This window comes from Dama dama, chromosome 3, assembly GCF_033118175.1.
Source record: "Dama dama isolate Ldn47 chromosome 3, ASM3311817v1, whole genome shotgun sequence".
In the NCBI taxonomy this organism is placed as follows: Eukaryota; Metazoa; Chordata; class Mammalia; order Artiodactyla; family Cervidae; genus Dama; species Dama dama.
The window spans coordinates 25,401,889-25,424,419 of NC_083683.1; the positions used below are offsets into that span (position 1 = coordinate 25,401,889).

A 22,531-nucleotide genomic window follows, 5' to 3' on the forward strand; every position below is an offset into this window, starting at 1 on the left:
TTCCCACCAACAGTGTAAGAGGGTTCCCTTTTCTCCACACCCTCTCCAGCATTTATTGCTTGTAGACTTTTGGATAGCAGCCATCCTGGCTGGCGTGTAATGGTACCTCATTGTGGTTTTGATTTGCATTTCTCTAATAATGAGTGATGTTGAGCATCTTTTCATGTGTTTGTTAGCCATCTGTATGTCTTCTTTGGAGAAGTGTCTGTTTAGTTCTTTGGCCCATTTTTTGATTGGGTCATTTATTTTTCTGGAATTGAGCTGCAGGAGTTGCTTGTATATTTTTGAGATTAATCCTTTGTCTGTTTCTTCATTTGCTATTATTTTCTCCCAATCTGAGGGCTGTCTTTTCACCTTACTTATAGTTTCCTTTGTAGTGCAAAAGCTTTTAAGTTTCATTAGGTCCCATTTGTTTAGTTTTGCTTTTATTTCCAATATTCTGGGAGGTGGGTCATAGAGGATCTTGCTGTGAATTATGTCGGAGAGTGTTTTGCCTATGTTCTCCTCTAGGAGTTTTATAGTTTCTGGTCTTACATTTAGATCTTTAATCCATTTTGAGTTTATTTTTGTGTATGGTATATAAATTTTTAGAAATATTGCTGTAAAAATCACATATAGTAAATATTAGAAATTTAAGGTCACTACTATTATGTCATTATTAATAGACTACTGTGAGCTACTGCTGAAGTCAACTCTGGTTTGTATGTGGTTTCTGGCATGATAGCTATAATAGAAATCATTCCTCTTGAAGAAAGCATTACAGAATATAACTTACATAAACAAATTATTATTGGATGCAATTTTATTTACTATTGGTCACAGTCCTTGTGAGGCATCCCATAACCTAGTGAGACATTGTCATAGTCCCATGGGTGATGACAGTTGCTCAGATTCTTTTTCACCTTGCCTCAAGGGTTACCATGTAGAAGCATTACTATCAACATGTCACTTTCAAAGTCTCCATATTTGATGGGCTCACACGGTCCTTAAAGAATCCGTCTGCAATGTGGGAGGCCTGGCGTCAATCCCTGGAGAAGAGAATGGCTCCCCACATACCAGTAGGCAGCAGTTCTACCTAATTCTCTGGCTTGGAGAATCCCATGGACAGAGGAGCCTGGCAGGCTACTGTCCATGGGGTTGCAAAGAGTCAGACACATTTGAGTGACTTTCACTTTCACTTTTGCAGAGTGATGTTTAAACACCTTTGTATGGGAAATTTCTTTGCATTTACTCCCAAAGGTCCCTACACCTTGAATTCCCTCCCCTTGTATTCACCCTTAAGCCATTCAGGATTAAGGCTTTTCTTCTATACTCAAGGAAGAGTAGAATCTCACAGTTCGAAGAAACCTACATCTGATTCAATTGTGAATCTGTTATGCAAGTTCTTGTGACAGCTCTAGCTTCTCTAAACCCACCAGTGACAAACTACCAGTACCTAGACATATTCCACTTTTAAAGTTCTTTAAATTATCAAATAAACATTTTCTGAATCTCCACCTAGTTCCTAGTTATATTCCAAAATTCTACAAAATAAAAGTATGCTGCATATGACAGCTCTTATTAGAAGAACATCATGAACTCATTTGCTAATGTGTCTACAGCAGCGGTCTGGAGTCACTTGCTGTATTTAAAAACCCACTCCATCTTTCTGTTAGTTTCTGTTCTCCTCAGATCATCACAAATCAACAGATAATTTAATAAAAACAGTGACGTTGGTATGATATATGATTTAAGGTAAAGCCAGTAGCCCTCTTTTTCCATAATATCTTGTTACACCTATATCTTGCTAATTAAAAATGTTTACATGTTCCCTGGTTTTAAATGGATCTTAGAGGCCATTTATTCTGCCAATTTTTTTTTTTTTTTTTTTTTTTTAGCTTACAAAGAAACTGAAGTGTAGATATGAAAATATTTGCCTGAAGCAAGTGGAAAGCAAAGCTACCACTAGATGCCCTGTACTATTCTGTGTCCCATTACAGAAATTCTCTGTCCATCATACTTTTGTCTTCTATTACATACCTTTTCTCTGTCTCTTTTATGTTATTAATTTCTCTACCTTTCAATCACCTCTTCTAGAGGTCACTCTTGAAGCCAGAGATCTTGCTATATTGATCTTTCTATTCAACCACGATAACAAAAAAGCAAGCCTGCCATAGATTTAGCTTAATTGAACATTCTTAAATAAAATGAATATGTTTCCAATGGAGAACCTCTCAGAAATGCTTATAAATACACACTGTTCCTTTTATATTTAAAATACAAAGCACAGCTTTAATGACTATTTTCAAGTGAACATGCATGCGGCTCTCATTCTGGTCAAGACGAGGACATTTTCAACACCTCCCTTCCACCCATCTAGCAACCCAGCCACAATCCATACCTTCCCCCAAAGCTAGCTACTATCCTTATGTCGTTTTTTAAAATCAGAGTGTAATTGCTTTGTAACACTGCGTTAGTTTCTGCTGTACAAGAGTGAATCAATTACATGTGTACACGGCCCCCTCCCTCTTGAGCCTTCCTCCTGGTCACCCCCCAACATGTCTGCGTCCCCACAGGGCCATGAGCTCAGCTTTCTCCCCTGCACAGCTTCCCCCTCACGCTGTTTCACACGTGGTGGTGGGCTTGTGTCAGCGCTGCTCTCTCAGTTCGCCCCAGCCTCCCCACTCCAAAGCATCCCTTTTAAAATCCACCCTAGTCCTCATTACGACTTCATTTTGAATGAGTGAAATGTTATGCTTTGAAATTGTTTAAGGAGAGTTTACCTGGCTATATCTGCAACCATTTTGTGAGAATTTGCACAAAGTCAGTGAATGAAGTGTGTTTCTAACCTCTCTCTATATATATGTATTAAAATGATACGCTTGCAAATGTATTCAGTCAATTCATAACTGTGAACCTAAGATAGTAAGATTTACTCCAGTCCAGACACCTCAAACACACGCATTCAAGTCTAGAATGTCCTTTGGGGCATCTGTTGGTCGTCTTTAGCAACCATTGCCTCGTCACTGCCCACTGAAGGAATGTACCTGAGAGATCTTTCTTTAACTTTTACTCTCTCACTCTCCTTTCTTTCATTTTTCCCCCGCTACTTTCCACGCCTTCTTCCCTTCTTCCAGTGGATTGGGGACTTTGCAAATCCAAAGTTCCTTTCTTTCATTATTGTATGTCACATATGCACACGTAGATATAATTCCAAGTCTTATGTTACTTTTCTTGCTCTTATTTTACTTCAATTCACAACTAGCTCTGTTCGAGTTCTTCTGTGCATTGATCCATTAATACCTGTAAAATATCCAGCATAGTACCTGGCAAATACGAGATAGTCTTCTAAAGTTATCTGATAGTATATACGCCCCATATTTTACATTGTTCTGAGATCCAGCAGTTACATTAAGAAATGTAGTGCCTATGTCAAAGAAAAAAAAATAGCAAGTTTTGAAATTTTATCAGACCAATTCTAAGCCAAAGACATAAATTCCTCAAGATTTTGAAACTACTCAGCCATTCTTTTCGTATCTTAAGGGTCTCCTGCCTGCTTCCTCATATGTCTGTAACAACTTGTATTTCTTAAATATGAGCATTTATGATAAATATATATCTTAATTTTTCTGTTTTGCTTTTATTCCAAATTTAAAGCAATATTGTTTTCCAATTCAGTCAACCACATATTTCTTTAAATTGATGACAATCAGTTGGCCTAAAAACTTGAATGTTATTAGGACTATTTGGCAATAGGCACTAGGTAAATAAATTCATGTTTCAAATTACAGACTTAAGGTATTGCTTGAGAGATACAAGTTTGTGACTCTTGATAGTCTCACTGTGACATTCTCATCTTAGATACGACAGAAAGTATAGTCTCACTGTGACATTCTCATCATAGATACGACAGAGAGTAGTTTTAAATGATTAACTTCACAATGAGCTGTGGATAACCATGTACCTTACATTATATTTCATTTTTATTTTTCTTTATTATAACCTAACTCTGATAATAGTGATGGTTCTGATTATGAACTGACAAAAATTTAGAGCTCAAACTGACCGAAAATCATTTTTGGAAGCTTCATATACATTTTCCTAGAAAATTTAGATTACCTTTTCTCTAAAAATAAATGTTCAGACTCTAGGAAGACAATTTTTTCTTCATAATGGGCAGCAGGAAATACCATATTATTTCTAGGAAAAAAACAGTAGAAGTGACTTGATGGTTTCGTTTAATATTGTTTTAGAAATTGACATACTGCTTGCCATGAAAGTGATAGAAAAAAGAGGGACTCCACTGTAACTGCTATTGGAAATTTCAGAGGCAAACTTCCAAGTCCTAGAATAATGGGCTGTGTGCACTTTGTTTTTCAGTGAGCCCAACCAATCTTTCTCAGTTCAACCTTCCTGGGCCCAGCATGATGCGCTCAAACAGCATCCCAGCCCAAGACTCGTCCTTCGATCTCTATGACGACTCCCAGCTTTGTGGGAGTGCCACGTCTCTGGAGGAGAGGCCACGGGCCATCAGTCATTCAGGCTCATTCAGGGACAGCATGGAAGAAGGTAGGCATGGGGGAAATAAGGATGAAGCTGGTTAATTCAGGCCTGAAAGCTCTCACGTCACTCATGTCAAAAGGATGCCTTCAAGAGTAAATCTAGTAGGGTAGTTCCATTTCGGGAGCCCTGGTACTTGAAGACGTTTTAGTCTGTATTACCTTCTGTTTCTTTATGCATTTGGAAATATGACAGAAATAGTTTAGATTAGTACTTGACTATAGGACAGTTCAGAATAAATCTGGTGTTCCCCTACGCAAACCTGGGCAACTTTAGAGACTATTTGCTGTGGTTTGTCAAATATCAAAGTGAATGCTTCATATGACACGCTGGTTAAAAAACCATAAAAGATACATAAACCAGAAAAAAGTTCTCGTGTGAAACAACCACATGCTGCCAACTTTTATTCTCAGAAACTCCGCTGGTATTAGTTTTTATTATCATATCGTTTAAGAATTCAAAGTGCACCTACATTTTGCTTTATAAGTTATATTTCCTTTGTCCATTACATTAAAATTCTCACCTGACCTAATAAATGTCTTCATAGTTGTAAAGTTCTACACAGACACTTTATAACAAATACTCTTTGAAAAACTCAGGAGGCTTAATTGATTTTCAAATGTGTATAATTTTCTAAACTGTATAACCCCAAATGTAAAATTTGATAATAATATTTGAGAGATTTTCCTCTTTGATTTAATGAATGATTTTTAAAAGCTCACAAAGGAAAATTGTGGCACACATTTTATAAAGCACTTTTCATTAAGAATAAAACAAAGGTAAACATAGAAGTTCAAATTGATTAGAATAAAATCAGAGGCAGTCAGCTATACTGTCCTGGTCCTTAGTAAGTTTTTATAACAGAAAAGACTCTCGATCTTGAAACATACTGGTCATCTGTCTATTTGTGGTATAAACTTGAGAAAGTTTCATAACTTTGTTAGGTCCGATTTCTGTATCTGTAATTTCTAAGGATGAAAACACAGTAAAGAGTGATTCTGTTCCTTTGTTTTCCCCCTTCCTACCTTCATTTTTAAAACATCTTCTGACTAAAATTGAGGCAGCTGTGAAAATTGACTCCTGATCTTCAGGTCATCATTGTAATATGAATATTTACCAGGCTATTACTAAATCACTTGACCACAGTTGCCACTGCCTTTTGGGATATTAACCAAACCACTGAATTCACTGTGACAGTGAATTCTACCCTGAGAGCCTCCTGATAGCTGCAGATGTAGACAAAATATAACAAATCTGAAATGTAAAGTCATTGCATTTCTAAAATGGTTTTCTCTCTCTCTTCACAGATAGGCCTTTTATAATACTGGAAAAATGATGTGCTAAACATGCTCATGGCTTTCTATGGTGCTTCACTGGCGGAGAGAATGCTATTTATATATATGCTTGGAAATTCTGGCCTTCCTTTATATGGATAAATAATCTGACCTTATATCTCTCAAAGTCACTGCTTTATTATCATTTCAGCTGCTTTCCTAGACCTCTCCAGACCAGTTGTGAACGCCCCTAGGTGCATTCTTACTATCCAGTACATTGCTCTCAGTAGTATTTATATGACCCCATTGGGATTTTTTTTTTAGTTACATATATTTCTATTTCTTTTTGAGCTCTGAGAATTGTGACATTCAATTTTATAGTCCCAGCATCTAGCAAGTACACACATTGTGTGTACTCAACTAATGTTTCTTTAATGGATGAATAAGCAGAAATAACTATATATTATCCCATAATGAAAAGAGGAAGAACTTTTCTACAAGTATAATTAAGCACAATTGTATCCTCCTTTGAGCTTAATATCTTGGACTTGCACAAGTAATAAACCATTCTGTTAACTGATCAACATGATATTTTTCTGCACCTCCCCAAAAGACAGTATAAAATTTCCACTCTTAATTTCTAAGAGACCCCACCTTGAAATAAGTACTCTTCTATTACTAAAACTATGAAGAAACCATACTTCATTTAAATGAGTATAATCAGCTCATCATAGATAATGTTGAAATAGCTTATTTCCCTGAACATATATGGAGAAAAATACTGAAAATCAATCTTTGTTGTATAAAAAATGAAATTGAATAAAATACATAAAAATTTTTTATACGTTTACACTTTCATAGTAACTTAAGATGTCCTTGATTTTCTGATTAATTATTATGTGAGAGCTTACTCTGGTTTGCAGTATATGCATGGCATACTAGAAGGGCTTGCATTTGTCAATTCTTCTCTGTACATCATGGAGGAAGTACTTTAGGGGAGAGGTATGGTTCAACATTTGGATCTCTAAAAATTAACAGCATGCTTGTCCTCAGATTCTTATGTTATTTTTATTTCCTTAACCACCTAGCCTTCATTTTTCAGTAAAGGCCTAGTGGTTCTGAACAGATGTCCCCATTTCATCTCTTGTTCTTTTTTGCTTTCTTCAGTTCATGGCTCCTCACTATCACTGGTCTCCAGCACGTCTTCTCTTTACTCTACGGTAAGTGTTGGCTGTAGAGAAAAACCTTTTGCCTTTGCCAGCCTTTGTTAAATAGGTTGACATTTACACAGAAGTTCCACAGTGACATAGAGGTGTACTCTCAGCTCTTGCATATCCAGTAAGGAGGCAGGTACTCTACCAATTCTTCTCAGACACACGTATTTGTAATCAATGAGTGGATGAAAAACTGAACTTCAGAAGACCTGATGGTTTGTGACTCAAAACCCTGAAAACCATGTGCTAGTCTCCATCATAACTTTATCATACTGACCACTTTTCTTTGTTTGGTTCTCTGACTGGTATTTGTTCTATGGTATTTTCTTCATTTTCTTTTTTTTATTGTTTAAGTTCATTTTTTGAGAAGATTGTATTAAAGGATAAAAGCCTACAAGGCATAATGAATTTTTAAACTAAATCTTCTTAAAGAGTGTGATTTTTAAAACTTCATTTCTTAAGAGGGAAATGCCAGTATATCAACTTATTTTTCCAGTGTGTGAAATATATTTTGTTTTTGCAAGTGTAAGTTTTCTACCCAGTTAATATAATTTCATCATTTTCTAAAAATTAGTCTACATGGAGTTATGTTTTACAAAAAACTTCCTTCATCCTAGGTATATTTTAGTTTATGAATCTCACTGAGGCTTGAACATTATGACTAACCCCTAATTCTGTATTAAAAGTTCATGAAAAGTTCAAAAGCCTCAGCTGTCACTAAGTAATTAAGCATTAAGGGCAACACTGATTTTTTTCACTCATTTTCATTTGTTCAAATATTATGGCCCTCTTATATATTTATTGCTTTAGAAAGTTCCTCAAGATCAAACTATCATTGGTAGAGGCAATATTTTTATCATTTCTCCTTTTAATGAGTAAAATTGTCAATAGATCTAAGAATAATGAATTACTGTTAGTGTTTAGATAAATCTACTGTTTTGGGGCTTCCCTGGTGGCTCATATGGTAAAGCGTCTGTCTGCAATGCTGGAGACCCGGGTTCGATCCCTGGGTCGGGAAGATCCCCTGGAGAAGGAAATGGCAACCCACTCCAGTACTCTTGCCTGGAAAATCCCATGGGCAGAGGAGCCTGGTAGGCTACAGTCCGTGGGGTCACAAAGAGTCGGACACGACTAAGTGACTTTACTTACTGTTTTGGGCAGATGGAGAAAGAAGTGAGAAATGTAAAAATGTATAGGAAACAACATGCAAAAAATATGTTAATATGTGAAGATGTAATATTCCTCCTATTGGGCCAATGCCACTGCTTGAGGGGAGGTATATTCTGAATTAAACATTTGCAGTTGAAGTCTCTCTATAACATCGAAGGTGTGACATCATTGCAGTCATATTTTAAATTATATAGAAGCAGTATTTGGATAAGAAACCACCTTCATATAGCCTGAGAAAAACTCAAGAAAAAGAGTGTGAGTTGAGGAAAAGCAGATGGCTAATTAGTATACACAAGTCCAATAGACCTTTCTGCAATAATAAAAATACTCTACACCTGTACTAGATAATATAGTAACCTCTAGTCACATGTGGCTATCGAGTATTTGAAGTGTATATGGTATGACAAAGGGACTGAATTTTTAATTTTGCATACTATGAATTTGGGTGGCTCAGATGGTAAAGAATCTGCCTGTCAATGCAGGAGACGTGGGTTCCACCCCTGGTTCAGAAAGGTCCTCTGGAGGAGGAAATTGCTACCCACTCTAGTATTCTTACCTGGGAAATCCCACAGACAGGAACTGGGGAGGATACAATCCATAGGGTTGCAAAAGAGTCAGGCACGACTTAGCGACTAAACAAAAACAACTTTAGATTTATATAGACACATGTTCCTGTGGCTACTATATTGGATATTATAGGTTTACAGGAGTAGATGTCAAAATAAGGATAAATTAGAAAGTATAATGGGAAGTATTGCATTAAGAGTACAATATGCCAAAGACAATAAAAACAAACAAAAAAAAAGAGTACAATATGAAATAGGAAGAGTTGAAAATAGAGTCTATGCACACATGTTTATGTGATAAAATAGACGCTCATGTTAAGTGTGAAAAGAATGGATTAGGTGATCAAAGCATGAGAAGGTGATATTGTTAGGAAATGAGGAAATTTAAATAGCTTTATTGAAAATGATGGAAATTATTTACTTGTACTTAGACAATTCAGACAAATGCACGTTTAGTGGAGTAATGAAGAGAAGGCTCCAGATGAGGAGGAGTCACTCTGTCTCCAGTGCCCCATTACGATGCCCTGAGATTTAACTGGCAGTGAAAGGGTATCTGTGAAAGTGTTTTTCAAACCATGAAGTGAAAAATCAATTTATCATTTTTTTCCATGCCTCCTTAAGGACTGTGGATAAAGATTCAGTTTATTTACATTTTTGACATCAGAAAAGTTGCTCAGTTTCTTTGGACTATACGTGTAAAATAAGGTGGCAAAGAGCAGCCAGATCTATCCGATCTGTTCAAGGGACTTCCGCAATTATTAGAGAAGAAGAGGGTCCTTCTATACCATTAATTACAAAAAAACTGTAAACTTCATGGGAGCACCATTTATGCCATAGTCTTTGTGAACTGCACCTTTTGAAATATGCCATGTGCAAGTAACACAATTGCGCATGATATTCCTTCATAAAATAATTAAAGAGTTCCCTGACAATCCAATGGTTAGGACTCCACACTTCCACTGCCAAGGGCCTGGGTTCAGTTCTTGGTTGGAGGACTAACATCTGCAAGCCGAGCTGGATGACCAAAAAAAGAGGAAAAAAAAATTTTTTTTTTTAGAAGATTGTTAGACACTTGTTTTATTAGGCAATATACTATTCTTAGACACCATGGATAGAAACAATCTTTGACACTATCATTTGTACAATTTATGGGATTATATTAAACAAACAAAGATGGCATTTGCCTGTCAAATTACAAGTACAATAAATCCAATTGAAAGGATTCTTTCTTCACATACAACTTTTGAAGTCTCTACCAATTATAACTTGGTAAAATTTTCAAAGGTATCTTGTTATAAAGCTGAGTAAGTAATCTTTCAGAATTTTTGAGTAGGGAGATTACAAACTGGTTGAAAAATCACACTCAATCTGACCTGCCAAGCTGTTACCCTTGGCAAATTTTGGGTTTGTGTGTTTGTCTTTAATTCTAAGCCAACACCGTGAAATATGGAGTTTTACATGAAAATTCTAATTTCTAAGTTCCTTTGGAAAGTGAGTGGAATATCTAGCAACACGGAGAGGAAATTTCTTCCAGGTTTATGCGTGCTAAGTTGTTTCAGTCGTGTCCAACTCTTTGAGACTCCATGGACTGTAGCCTGTCAGACTCTTCTGTCTATGGGGTTTTCCAGGCAAGAATACAGGAATGGTTGCCATTTCCTTCTCCAGGGAATCTTCCTGACCCAAGAATCAAACTAACATCTCTTACGTCTCCCTCATAGGCATAGGCAGGAAGTCTTTACCACTAGTGTTTATAGCATCACCCCTTTAAGATGTTAGTGTGATCTCAGACAAGACCCAGCCTCCACTGATTCTTCTCTTGCTGACAATGAAGCTGAGTTTGCATTGTTAATTATTACTGTGCTTTTGCATTTCTTGAAGAAAAGAAATAACTCTGTAGTATCCATATCTTTATGAAAAGTGGGGGAAAATAGCCTAGGAATGGTGTGTGATTTTTCTTTTTAATACCCAGGGCACTTTTTATTCTTTAGTTCTATTAAATATTTAAATTTTTGATCTTTGCAATAGATGTTTTCTGAGTGGCTGTACATTAAAAATTGTATTGAACTGGTTTTGTACTTTTAATCTACTTTGTATTGATTTAATAAGAGTGAGGGCTGTGTTAGTTCTTTGTGGATCCCTTCAGCATAGTTCCTAACACACAACTAATAATAAAGCAAATATTTTTTAATTAATAAATTTGAAAGGATGAGTGGATGGCCAAGAAAAGCTTGCAGAATAAAGAAACATCTAATATATTTTTATTTAGGCACGATGTTTTGTACTGTTTACCATCCTTGAGGACATTGAGCCAGCTTCAAAACCATTATTTAATACTGAGAAGTAATCATATTTCATCATATATCATCAATCCATGCCTAGCCCACCAAAAGAAATATAATATTCATGATCTGGCTCACTGCTTCCACTTTATGGTAACAGCTACCAAGTATTGCTAACCAAAGCTTATGAAAGAAAGCAAAGATTAAACAAAAAGTTCTGAAAAGTCAGTAAACAAAATGATTCTATACAGTATGCATATACATGCATATAATTAATATGTAATAGTTATGCATGTAGTTAGTGTATGTAACTTATTCAGTTTTTTATTAATAATAAAAATGTGGTGAATTTCTTTTTAGACAATTTTCATAAATAACTTACAATGCTCTTTTAAACATGCACATTACTTATTGAGCATCAGTTCTGTATAATCCTAGCAAGCCTAAAAGCAGGATTTGGACAGAATAAACTGGCAGTAAATATTCAAAATACCAAGGAAACCAAATAGGGTTAATCACACCATATGTCTCAAGGCAAACAACTTCCAACTTTCTTTCTGTCTATGAAATTGTCTTAAAATTCCTTTATATGCCTGATACAAAAATCAAACTATATGAACCTTGAAATTATTATAATTTTAAAATACTGAATCTTTACTTAAAGATTCACTTCACTTTAAAATAAATTTGAGATGTAAACCTTTATGTCAGTGTTTATTTTTAAAACAGTTTTGCTATAAAGGCTATTGGGATTCTGCTAGGTAACTACTCTTTATTTAACGTCTATCTTACTAAGTATTCAGTTCAGTTCAGTCACTCAGTTGTGTCCGACTCTTTGCATCCCATGGACTGCAGCACACCAGGCCTCCCTGTCCCTTACCAACTCCCAGAATTTACTCAAACTCACGTCCATTGAGTTGGTGATGCCATCGAATCATCTCATCCTCTGTCGCCCCCTTCTCCTCTCGCCTTCAATTTTTCCTAGCATCAGGGTCTTTTCCAGTGAGTCAGTTCTTCACATCAGGTGTTTCAGAAGTTTCAGCTTCAGCATCAGTTCCTCCAATGAATATTCAGGACTGATTTCCTTTAGGTTGGACTGGTTGGATCTCCTTGCAGTCCAAGGGACTCTCAAGAGTCTTCTCCAACACAGTTCAAATGCATCAATTCTTCAGCACTCAGCTCTCTTTGTCGTCCAACTCTCAAATCCATACATGACTATTGGAAAAACCATAGCTTTGACTAGATGGACATTTGTTGGCAAAGTAATGTCTCTGCTTTTTAATATGCTGTCTAGGTTGGTCATAACTTTTCTTCCAAGAAGCAAGTGCCTTTTAATTTCATGGCTGCAGTCACCATCTTCAGTGATTTTGGAGCCCCCCAAAAATAGTATGTCACTGTTTCCACTGTTTCCCTATCTATTTGCCATGAAGTGATGGGACCAGATGCCATTATCTTACTTTTCTGAATGTGGAGTTTTAAGCCAACTTTTTCACTCTCCTGTTTCACTTTGATCAATAAGCTCTTTAGTTCTTCTTTGCTTTCTGCCGTAAGGGTGATGGCATCTGCATGTCTGAAGTTATTGGTATTTCTCCTGGCAATCTTGATTCCAGGTTGTGCTTCATTCAGCCTGGCATTTCGCATGATGTACTCTGCATATAAGTTAAATAAGCAGGGTGACAATATACAGCCTTGATGTACTCCTTTCCCAATTTGAAACCAGTCTGTTGTTCCATGTCCAGTTCTAACTGTTACTTCCTGACCTGCATACAGGTTTCTCAAGAGGCAGGTCAGGTGGTCTGGTATTCCCATCTCTTTCAGAATTTTCCACAGTTTATTTTGATCCACACAGTTGAAGGCTTTGGCGTAGTCAATAAAGCAGAAATAGATGTTTTTCTGGAACTCTCTTGCTTTTTTTATGATCCAACGGATGTTGGCAATTTGATCTCTTGTTCCTCTGCCTTTTCTAAATCCAGCTTGAACATCTGTAAGTTCATGGTTTATGTACTGTTGAAGCCTGGCTTGGAGAATTTTGAGCATTACTTTACTAGCGTGTGAGATGAGTGCAATTGTTTGGTAGCCTGAGCATTCTTTGGCATTGCCTTTCCTTGGGACTGGAATGAAAACTGACCTTTTCCAGTCCTGTGGCCACTGCCGAGTTTTCCAAATTTTCTGGCATATTGAGTGTAGCACTTTCACAGCATCATCTTTCAGGATTTGAAATAGCTCAACTGGAATTCCATCACCTTCACCAGTTTTGTTTGTAGTGATACTTCCTAAGGCCCACTTGACTTCTCATTCCAGGATGTCTGGCTCTAGGTAAGTGATCATACCCTTGTGATTATCTGGGTCATGAAGATCTTTTTTGTATAGTTCTTCTGTGTATTCTTGCCACCTCTTCTTAATGTCTTCTGCTTCTGTTAGGTCCATACCATTTCTGTCCTTTATTGAGCCCATATTTGCATGAAATGTTCCCTTGGCATCTCTAATTTTCTTGAAGAGATCTCTAGTCTTTCCCATTCTGTTGTTTTCCTCTGTTTCTTTGTATTGATCACTGAGGAAGGCTTTCTTATCTCTCCTTGCTATGCACATGTAACTCATTGTCTGGCATTTTTGCAGCCCAGTGAGAAGAAGAAAAACAGAGCTGGGAGTTTTCTACAGCTGAGGCCAAAACACCCCTGGAGGCCCTACAGCAGTGCTTATTTCCGGCATCTATAGAGCCTGTGTTTGCCAACCACTTTTATCACCACCTCACCACTGGGTGTTTTACTGTTTTGCTGACTTGCAGCCCAATAAAGTTATTTAATGATCATTAGGAAAAGTAAACAAAATAGTAACTAATAAGCTGATTTTCTGTGGTTGTCAGTACAGGTAAATGTTTTTCCTGTAGTTGTATTTGGCATTCTTTATGATTTTTAAATCACTGGATGAAGTTCCGACTCATAGGTCTTGGCTAAAAATCTCTATGATTTCACGGGGTACAAATTTCCTAAAATCTGTATGAAAAAAAAAATTTATTACTTTTTTCTGCACTCACCTTTTTTAAAGTATAATTTTATAACTTTTGTTTTTGTTATTTGTGGTCTGGATTTTAGGGTAGCACCATCTTTTAATTCTATACTTTTAAGGATTTTAAGACACAGTATATACCCATCAGTCAAATAACCTATGTTTTCAAAATACCATGTTGTCTACATATAAATAAATATCATTTGCAGTCCTATAGTTCTTACTTTTACTATTAACTTATTTAATATCTTATATTTTATTCTTCTTACGTTAGACCAAAATAACATTTTAAATTACACAGTATATTTATTGTTTTCTTTTATACTTGTGAAATGAATTGATACTCTTTATAGTTAAATTCTTTTTCCTTTTGTCTATTACAGGCTGAAGAAAAGGCTCATTCAGAGGTAACAACCTAGCAGCATTTTTAGCTATTTTCGATTTCATTTAGGGTGAAATGAGTAGTTCTACCACCAGAGGGCTCTGTGATACAACCCATAACTCCAACACTGCTGCTAGAGGTGACCCAGCAGTGATAAATAGTCTTGGATATTTCGTCTTAAAGGAAAGTGAAACTTAAGTTTTTAGAAGCAACCTCTCTTCTCACATTCTAGCTTGGAGTCTTAACTCAGCACCTATTAAGTTGTCTCTAGTAGTAATCACTTAAAAATCTTTGATGAATGAATAAATGTGTGGTCTCTTCCCCCACTGCTCTGAGACTAAGCACATAGGATCATGGCAAGCATTAAATTTGAGGCACTAGACCTCCACAATGCAGTTTTCCAGCATCTCAGTCCATCTATTATTTGGTCCCAGTACTTTTCTGCTTCTAATCATTTGATGTCTAGTGCAGTATGTTATTCTAATCACACACTTCACAAGTATTTCATTACAATCACATACAGATCAGATTGCAACCTGGAGAGAACATTCTTTTTCTTTCCCTTTGTTTGAAAGTTGTCCTTCCAAGCAGAGCAGAGGGACTTTAATTAGGCCTTTATTCAGGATGTGCTAATGACTATTTGATTGGTTTTACCCTGAGCAGAGAAAAACGCATTGGCAATAGCCTTTGCAAAGTAACTTTTCCCTTTGAAGTTTTGTTTTATCAGCCTTCTAAAGTTTGTACTATTTTACTTTACAATATTTACAATAAAATGTATTTTATTTTCTATATATATTATAATAAAAATATTGAGAAAGTGTAAATTATGCCAATTTTACCTATATAATTGCTAGACCAAAGAGTAAATACAGTTTTGAAAAACCTAAACTATTTATATCATGGGGACATGGCAAAGCTTCCTACATTGATCGTAATATGTGTAGCTACTAAGGCGTACAAGTACCACATCTATTTGCCATATTAGCAGTTATCCACCTCCACTTTAATTATTTATACCCATAGTGCATCATTTTCTTTAATGATTTACACTGGTTTCAGGTTTCTTGGATTCTTAATTTTAAAGGAAATATAATCATGTAATAGAGAATATTAATTTGAGAAATGTTCTTTGGACTTTGTACTGTTTCAAGAATAAAATAGATGCCTCTAGAGCTATTTGTGGTCATCATCATTTGAATGAACCCAAATTCTCTTTGGATCTGGGTGTGTCTTTTTTTTAAAAGTACAGGAGTCAATGGAATCACATCTGCTGAAATTATATAAATATCCCCTGTCTCTATTCCCAGTTTAAAATTTAGTTCTTTTTTAGAATCTTTGAATATTGACCACCATTTCTTCTCTACAAAAAATCTAATGAGTAGGAAAAAATAGGCACTTAATGAACTGTATCAAGAATGCTCTTTCAAACTAAGATAGTGTTTTGAAAGTCCAACTACAACAATAGCAACTTGTTTTTGAAGAGATGAGAATTATCAGGATAGAATGTTTGACATCTAAGTAATTAAAATCCCTTGAGACCAAAAGTGTACTTGTAAACTTTAGTCTCAGATTCTTGTAAACATTTTAACCTTACTAATCACTGTTTATATTTCATGGCATCATGAGACATGCAGATTAAACTGTGGAAAGTACTGAAACTTCAAAATGATACATACTCTCACCTTTTTTTGGTTCACTTTTATTTGAGTATGGAGTTAACCAAAAAAGGAAAACATTTTAGCATATTTTTGTTATTGGTTTATCTAGCCATTTACACAATCTTACTGGTTTTTCCCCTTTTTTTCCAAACTACAGATAATCTATAAAGTGATTCTGCTTGGAGCCCATAGTAACTCACTGAATAAATGACATCATAATAAATATTTGAGAAGGCTTCTCTAAGTGTTAGTAATGAAAACTCCAGCCAATAGAATTATTTTCAAGTATGGAATCATTAAATGTTGAATTGTAGCTAACTTTTAGTGACTGTAGGAATATTCTACAGCTTATTAGTACTTGCCAAAATATAGGAAATAAAAATAAACATACAAAAATGGGTAGAAAATGAAAAAGACCCAGAAAATATATGTATGTGTTTAATTTTTAAAAAGAAAAGTTTTTATTACCATAAATTTCTAGAGGTAGAAGGACCAGTAGATAAAGTGAACTGATTCTGGATTCAAATAGCAATGGCAAATAAGCATTGAAGCAAATGGCAAGTGAACAAATAAGCATCCTTTAATGTGCCAATTTGAGCTTCAGTTGTGAACATAGGCACTTGCCTTTCTTATAAGTGGCATTTAATTGTTACTGGGTAGCCAGTTTTCACATTTCTTTAAGTTTTAGAAATTGGTGCTGATACAGTGGTATTAGAATGAACTAATTATAGTGTTTGCTTAAATTCTTAGTTTTAAGTTAAAATCTACTACCATATTGATTTGATTTTTTTTTAAATTACATTCAGCAAATCCATAAACTACGGAGAGAGCTGGTTGCATCACAAGAAAAAGTTGCCACCCTCACATCTCAACTTTCAGCAAATGTAAGTCACTTTTAATTTTTTTGACATATTAAAACAGATGTTTATATAGTAAATGGGATAATTTTAGTAACAGACTTACAAACATTAGATGTCCAAAATGATACAGACTTAAGTTCCTAAATCAGGGGACTGTGCCCACTGGATCATAACATCTAAATCCAAGTTGATGAGGAATCAGAATGTGGTTAAAATGGCTTTTTGTTTCTTGTAGGTTTGGAACATTGGTAACATCTAGAAAGCTTATTTCTTTTCTTGTTTCTTATTTGTATCATTCCCCATACATAAGGCTTTCTTAAGCCACGAGACAATGAGGGGTTCACAGTGATTGACCATGGAAGATAAAAAAATCATGCACTCTGCCTCCTTCAGCACAATTTATTGAACAATTAATGGAGCATCCAATTAATTCTCAAAAATTAGATTGGTCTGAAATTGGGTATCATAGCTATATTGTAAATGAGCTGTAGTTCTCTCAAAAACCTTGGTAGCCTTCTCATAGTTTAAGGAGCCGAAGATAGCAAAAATGATGGTGATAAAGACTCCCAATGATACTGACCCTTACTGAGGATCTTTCAGGGTGCCGGGGGCACTCATAGTAGACGCGGACGTCCAGGAGGACGTGTGGCGTGTGCGTGGGCCTGAGGAACAGTGGTACTCCACGCAGCGGTGAGGGGAGAGGAAGCTCCGGCTACTTTGCCTTCTGTCCTGACACCTTTGCTCAGCATCAGGCTGCTCGCCCCCACCAGGTGGCTTTGGGCCGGTTCCCTGCCTTACCCCTCTCTGTTCTCCCTTGAGTTTTTCCATCTCAACAAAGCTTGGCATAGCGAAAGTGAGCAGGTGCGGGCCCATTGCGTATGATTTAAATAAGAGGGATTTTCCTTCCGCAGTGTGTAAGTTAGTTCCTTCACAAGGAGTTCATCTTGGCACTGTATTGAAATTGATTTTGCCTTTTTTTAACTTTGAGAGAAGTTTTTCTGCAATGAAGAAGGCTCAGTAACTGACCCTATGCCCTGGGTAGTAAAGATACAAATGTCTTGAATGATTCTTCAGAGTTTTATTTTCTTTTGTAAATGTCTCTTGCATGGACTTCTATACTCAGTTATTAGATCAGTAAATTACTGCTATACATAATGGAATTTGGGCTTTTACACAGTGATATTTATACCATTTCTCCATTTTAAAAGTAATACAGTTGACCCTTAAACAACACAGGTTTGAACTGTGCAGGTCCACTTAGGCATGGATATTTTAAACACCTCACATAAGTGGGTTCACACATTAATTATCTGTATATAAATGGACCCACAAGTTCAAATCCATGTTGTTCAGAGCTCAACCATACACCATCCATGGTTGATTGAACTCTTGAATGTGTAATTCAGATGCGGACGGCCAATGTAAAACATGAGCATTCATGGACTTTGGTCCTGAAACTAATCTCCCATGGATACCAAGTGACAAATGTACATGTATATTGTATTAAAAAGAAAAACAGAAATTAAAATAAGCATTTAATAAAAGATATATATATTTGTTTTTCCCTCTGAGACTCCCATTTCCATTCATGGTTATTGATTTCTTGTGTGTCCTTTCAACATTGTTCTTCTATATACTCATGAATACATACATATATATACAGTTCAGTTCAGTTCAGTCACTCAGTTGTGTCCGACTCTGCGACCCCATGAATCGCAGCATGCCAGGCCTCCCTGTCCATCACCAACTCCCAGAGTTTACTCAAACACATGTCCATCAAGTCGGTGATGCCATCCAGCCATCTCATCCTCAGTCGTCCCCTTCTCCTCCTGCCCCCAACCCCTCCCAGCATCAGTCTTTTCCAGTGAGTCAACTCTTCGCATGAGCTGGTCAAAGTACTGGAGTTTCAGCTTCAGCATCAGTCCTTCCAATGAACACCCAGGACTTATCTCCTTCAGGATAGACTGGTTGGATCTCCTTGAAGTCAAGGGACTCTCAAGAGTCTTCTCCAACACCATAGTTCAAAGGCATCAATTCCTCAGCCCTCAGCTTTCTTCACAGTCCAACTCTCACATCCATACATGACCGCTGGAAAAACCATAGCCTTGACCAGACGGAACTTTGTTGGCAAAGTAATGTCTCTGCTTTTTAATATGCTATCTAGGTTGGTCATAACTTTCCTTCCAAGGAGTAAGTGTCTTTTAATTTCATGGCTGCAGTCACCATCTGCAATGATTTTGGAGCCCAAAAAAATAAAGTCTGACATGGTTTCCACTGTTTCTCCGTCTATTTGCCATGAAGTGATGGGACCAGATGCCATGATCTTAGTTTTCTGAATGTTGAGCTTTAAGCCAACTTTTTCACTCTCCTCTTTCACTTTCATCAGGAGGCTTTTCAATTCCTCTTCACTTTCTGCCATAAGGGTGGTGTCATCTGCGTATCTGAGGTTATTGATATTTCTCCCAGCAATCTTGATTCCAGCTTGTGCTTCCTCCAGCCCAGCATGTCTCATGATGTACTCTGCATATAAGTTAAACAAGCAGAGTGGCAATATACAGCCTTGATGTACTCCTTTTTCTATATGGAACCAGTCTGTTGTTCCATGTCCAGTTCTAACTGTTGCTTCCTGACAAGTTTCTCAAGAGGCAGGTCAGGTGGTCTGGTATATATATAGTACACACTTGCAAAGGCTTACACACACACACACACACACACACACAACCGATGGAAGGAACCAAGTTCTAACATAGGAAGACGGTCCTGGGAAACAACTCGGCACCACTATTTCAAAGGGTAACAAACATTTTAAAAACATGTGAGCCACTGGCTACCTACCACTTCTCTCAAGTCATGCATGCCACACTGTTTTCACTGATTTGTTTTCATGACTATGGAGTATGTATCCTCAGCTGAGCATTGATATAACCTTCAAAGCATGAATATAGTTTCTTACAGTAAAAAAAAAAAAGAAGTATTTTTTAATGCATAAAGCAGAGGTATGCAGAGAGAATATAAACAGATATCCAGCATATCTGTGATAATAAAATGGTCATGGAAGAAGGGAGAAATTAGGGGGGAAAAAAATCTATATTGTCTCCCTAAGGGGCAATAAAGGAAAAAAAAAGTAAGAAACACAAAATTAGAGAAAGTGGTGCCAAATACATAAATTTGTTTAAAAAGTGCTAGTCTTGGAAAAATTATCCAAATATCTCCAGCCTCTCCTGTCCACGTCTGTGTTATCAATAGTAGTATATTTTACACATGGATGGGAGCTTAATCCTATTTTGTATGTTATCCTATTTTTATGTCATAATACATTTTAGAAATATTCTCAAATCACCTCAGACCCACCCAAAAACCTGTACATAGAACCTTTATTTTGTTTAATAGTGAAAAAATTGGAAATGGAAATGTTTTCTTAATAGGTTCATGGATAAACAAATTCTGATACATACATACATACCATGGATGATAGCTATTAATACACACAGCAACTTGAATGGAACTCAAGTGCATTAAGCTGAGTGAAAGAAGTCTGACTTTTAAAGGCCACATGCTATATAATTCCATTTATTCAACATTCTTGAATGACAAAATTGTATTGATTGCCAGGGTTTAGGAATGGTGATCACCTCTCTCCTGAGAGGTGGGTATAAAACTAGGGAGAGCTTGGTGGTGATGAAAGAAGGTTCTTTACATGTGTGAATGTGCGTATGTGTACCAATAATGAACTTCTGACTTTGATATTACACTATAATTATATAAAATGTAACCATTGAGGCAAGCTGGGTAAAGGGGTACAGGAGTCCTCTGTACTCTCTTTGAAACTTCTTGTGAATCTATAATTATTTCAAGTTAAAAGATCAAACACCTAAAGATCTGTAACAATTTTTAAAAGAGATGTCTAGTTTTTAGTTTCTTGCAAATTTCTATCTTATTTCACCATTTAGTGCTTTTTTTATTTGGTGGTAATATGCATTGTTTAAAGTTTTTTACCATCAGATAAATGTATTGCTGAAACTGTCAGAAGATAAAAGTCAGGAGATTCAGGTAATGAAGATATGCATTATCTTCCACTCTTTTACAAAACAGTTTATCAAAATTCACTTTAAAGCTATTGCAGTAGCGAAGAACTTGTATAAGTGGATGAATTCATCAATGTTTATAAAATAATTTTAATACCAATCCTATTTTAAACATTTAACAATTTCATAATTACTAGAGGTGGAATCTTTATATTTATGTCCATTTGTATTTTTAAGGATATAATCTTCTCCTTTACGCATTCAGAAATTTGAATTATTTATAAGGTACAAACTGTCTTGAACTCATTATCTTCAGCATCTAGTTTAAAATGTCACTTTAGATTCAGTGCACCATTATGAGTCATCAAAGGATTTACTTGAGAAAACACTTGGTTTTTCCTCAGTTATAGGAAATACTGCATTTGAATTTCATTCAGAGTGTGCTTTACTTCATTGCCTCTGAGTCAGCATCTGTTGATGTATGTAATATATATGCATACATTTTAATATACTTTTATAAAAATTAATTATAAGACTGAAAAAAATTTCTGTAGAATTGCTTCAATATAAGTTGAAAAATGTTTACTCTTGTACATTTCCTATTTGGAGGTAGAGATATGTCTTTTATTATTTTATTCAAACCATAAGTAAACTTTACTTTGTAGTTAAATGAGATCACTATAATGGCCATTGGTGTATGGAAGTGTAATAGCCATGATTTATAAATACAAGTTGCAATGTTTGGTTCTATAGAAAATATCATTAACTGTTATTATTTATTTAGTAGTCATTTTAAGATCTATTCAGTTTACTTAATATATGAATAATTCTGTCAGGACTTAAATGTTTTTCCTAAATTTGGGGTTTTTCTTTTTTTGGTAATTGATGTATCAGATGTTTGGACCTGGCATTATTATATTTATACGGAGTCCACACAGTAACCTGTGTTTTAATATTTAAATTGGAAACATCTGCTTCTCTACTAAAATGTCTTTCTCCCCTTCGTTAAAAGGGGCACTGGTAAGTCAGAAATATATTTGGTTATCTCATCTCATTTACCTGACAGAGTATAACCCACATTCAGTGGAAGGTATGCTGAGCCTACCCAACAATTTGTGCAGGTCTCTGAGCAGAGTAGAGAAAGCCCTAGGAAGCCTCTTTTTAGAGATGTGTCCAGTAGGATGTCTGTAGGAAGGAGAAGAGCAATGTTGGCCAGCACTGTTGTCTGGCTTTCTTTGAATCAATACCCCACCATTGAACAGGAGCTCCATAGTCCACACGGCCCCCAGGAATGAATGGTCATATCAGACAGACAGCCAGTTGCCTCTCGCCCACAACTTCTTAAAGCCAAGCCAGGTGGGATGCATTTATTTCTGTCTTAATGTGTTTTCTAACAAATTTCAGCCCTTAAATGATCTGGAAATGGGCACGAAGGCTAGTTATTACTACTAGCTTTCAAAGATATTGCTGAATGAACTTGTAACCAAAGAAAGTGCTTTGCCTTTCAGCACATAAGTCTTTTAAGCAAACATTTCTCAGATTTTATTTTGCTTAGGAT

The 22,531-nt window shown here is 36.1% G+C and overlaps 1 protein-coding gene across 7 annotated transcripts in view; it reads left to right on the forward strand.

Annotated features, from left to right (window-relative positions):
* Nucleotides 1-22,531, forward strand: part of NAV3 (neuron navigator 3) — an 883,898-nt gene that overhangs the window by 798,356 nt on the left and 63,011 nt on the right. For all 7 annotated transcript variants that reach the window (XM_061124990.1, XM_061124999.1, XM_061125026.1 and 4 more), the window contains 4 exons: nt 4,360-4,548; nt 6,981-7,033; nt 14,432-14,455; nt 16,895-16,972. In XM_061124990.1, coding sequence (XP_060980973.1) covers nt 4,360-4,548; nt 6,981-7,033; nt 14,432-14,455; nt 16,895-16,972 — 344 coding nt within the window. The remainder of the gene's footprint in view (nt 1-4,359; nt 4,549-6,980; nt 7,034-14,431; nt 14,456-16,894; nt 16,973-22,531) is intronic.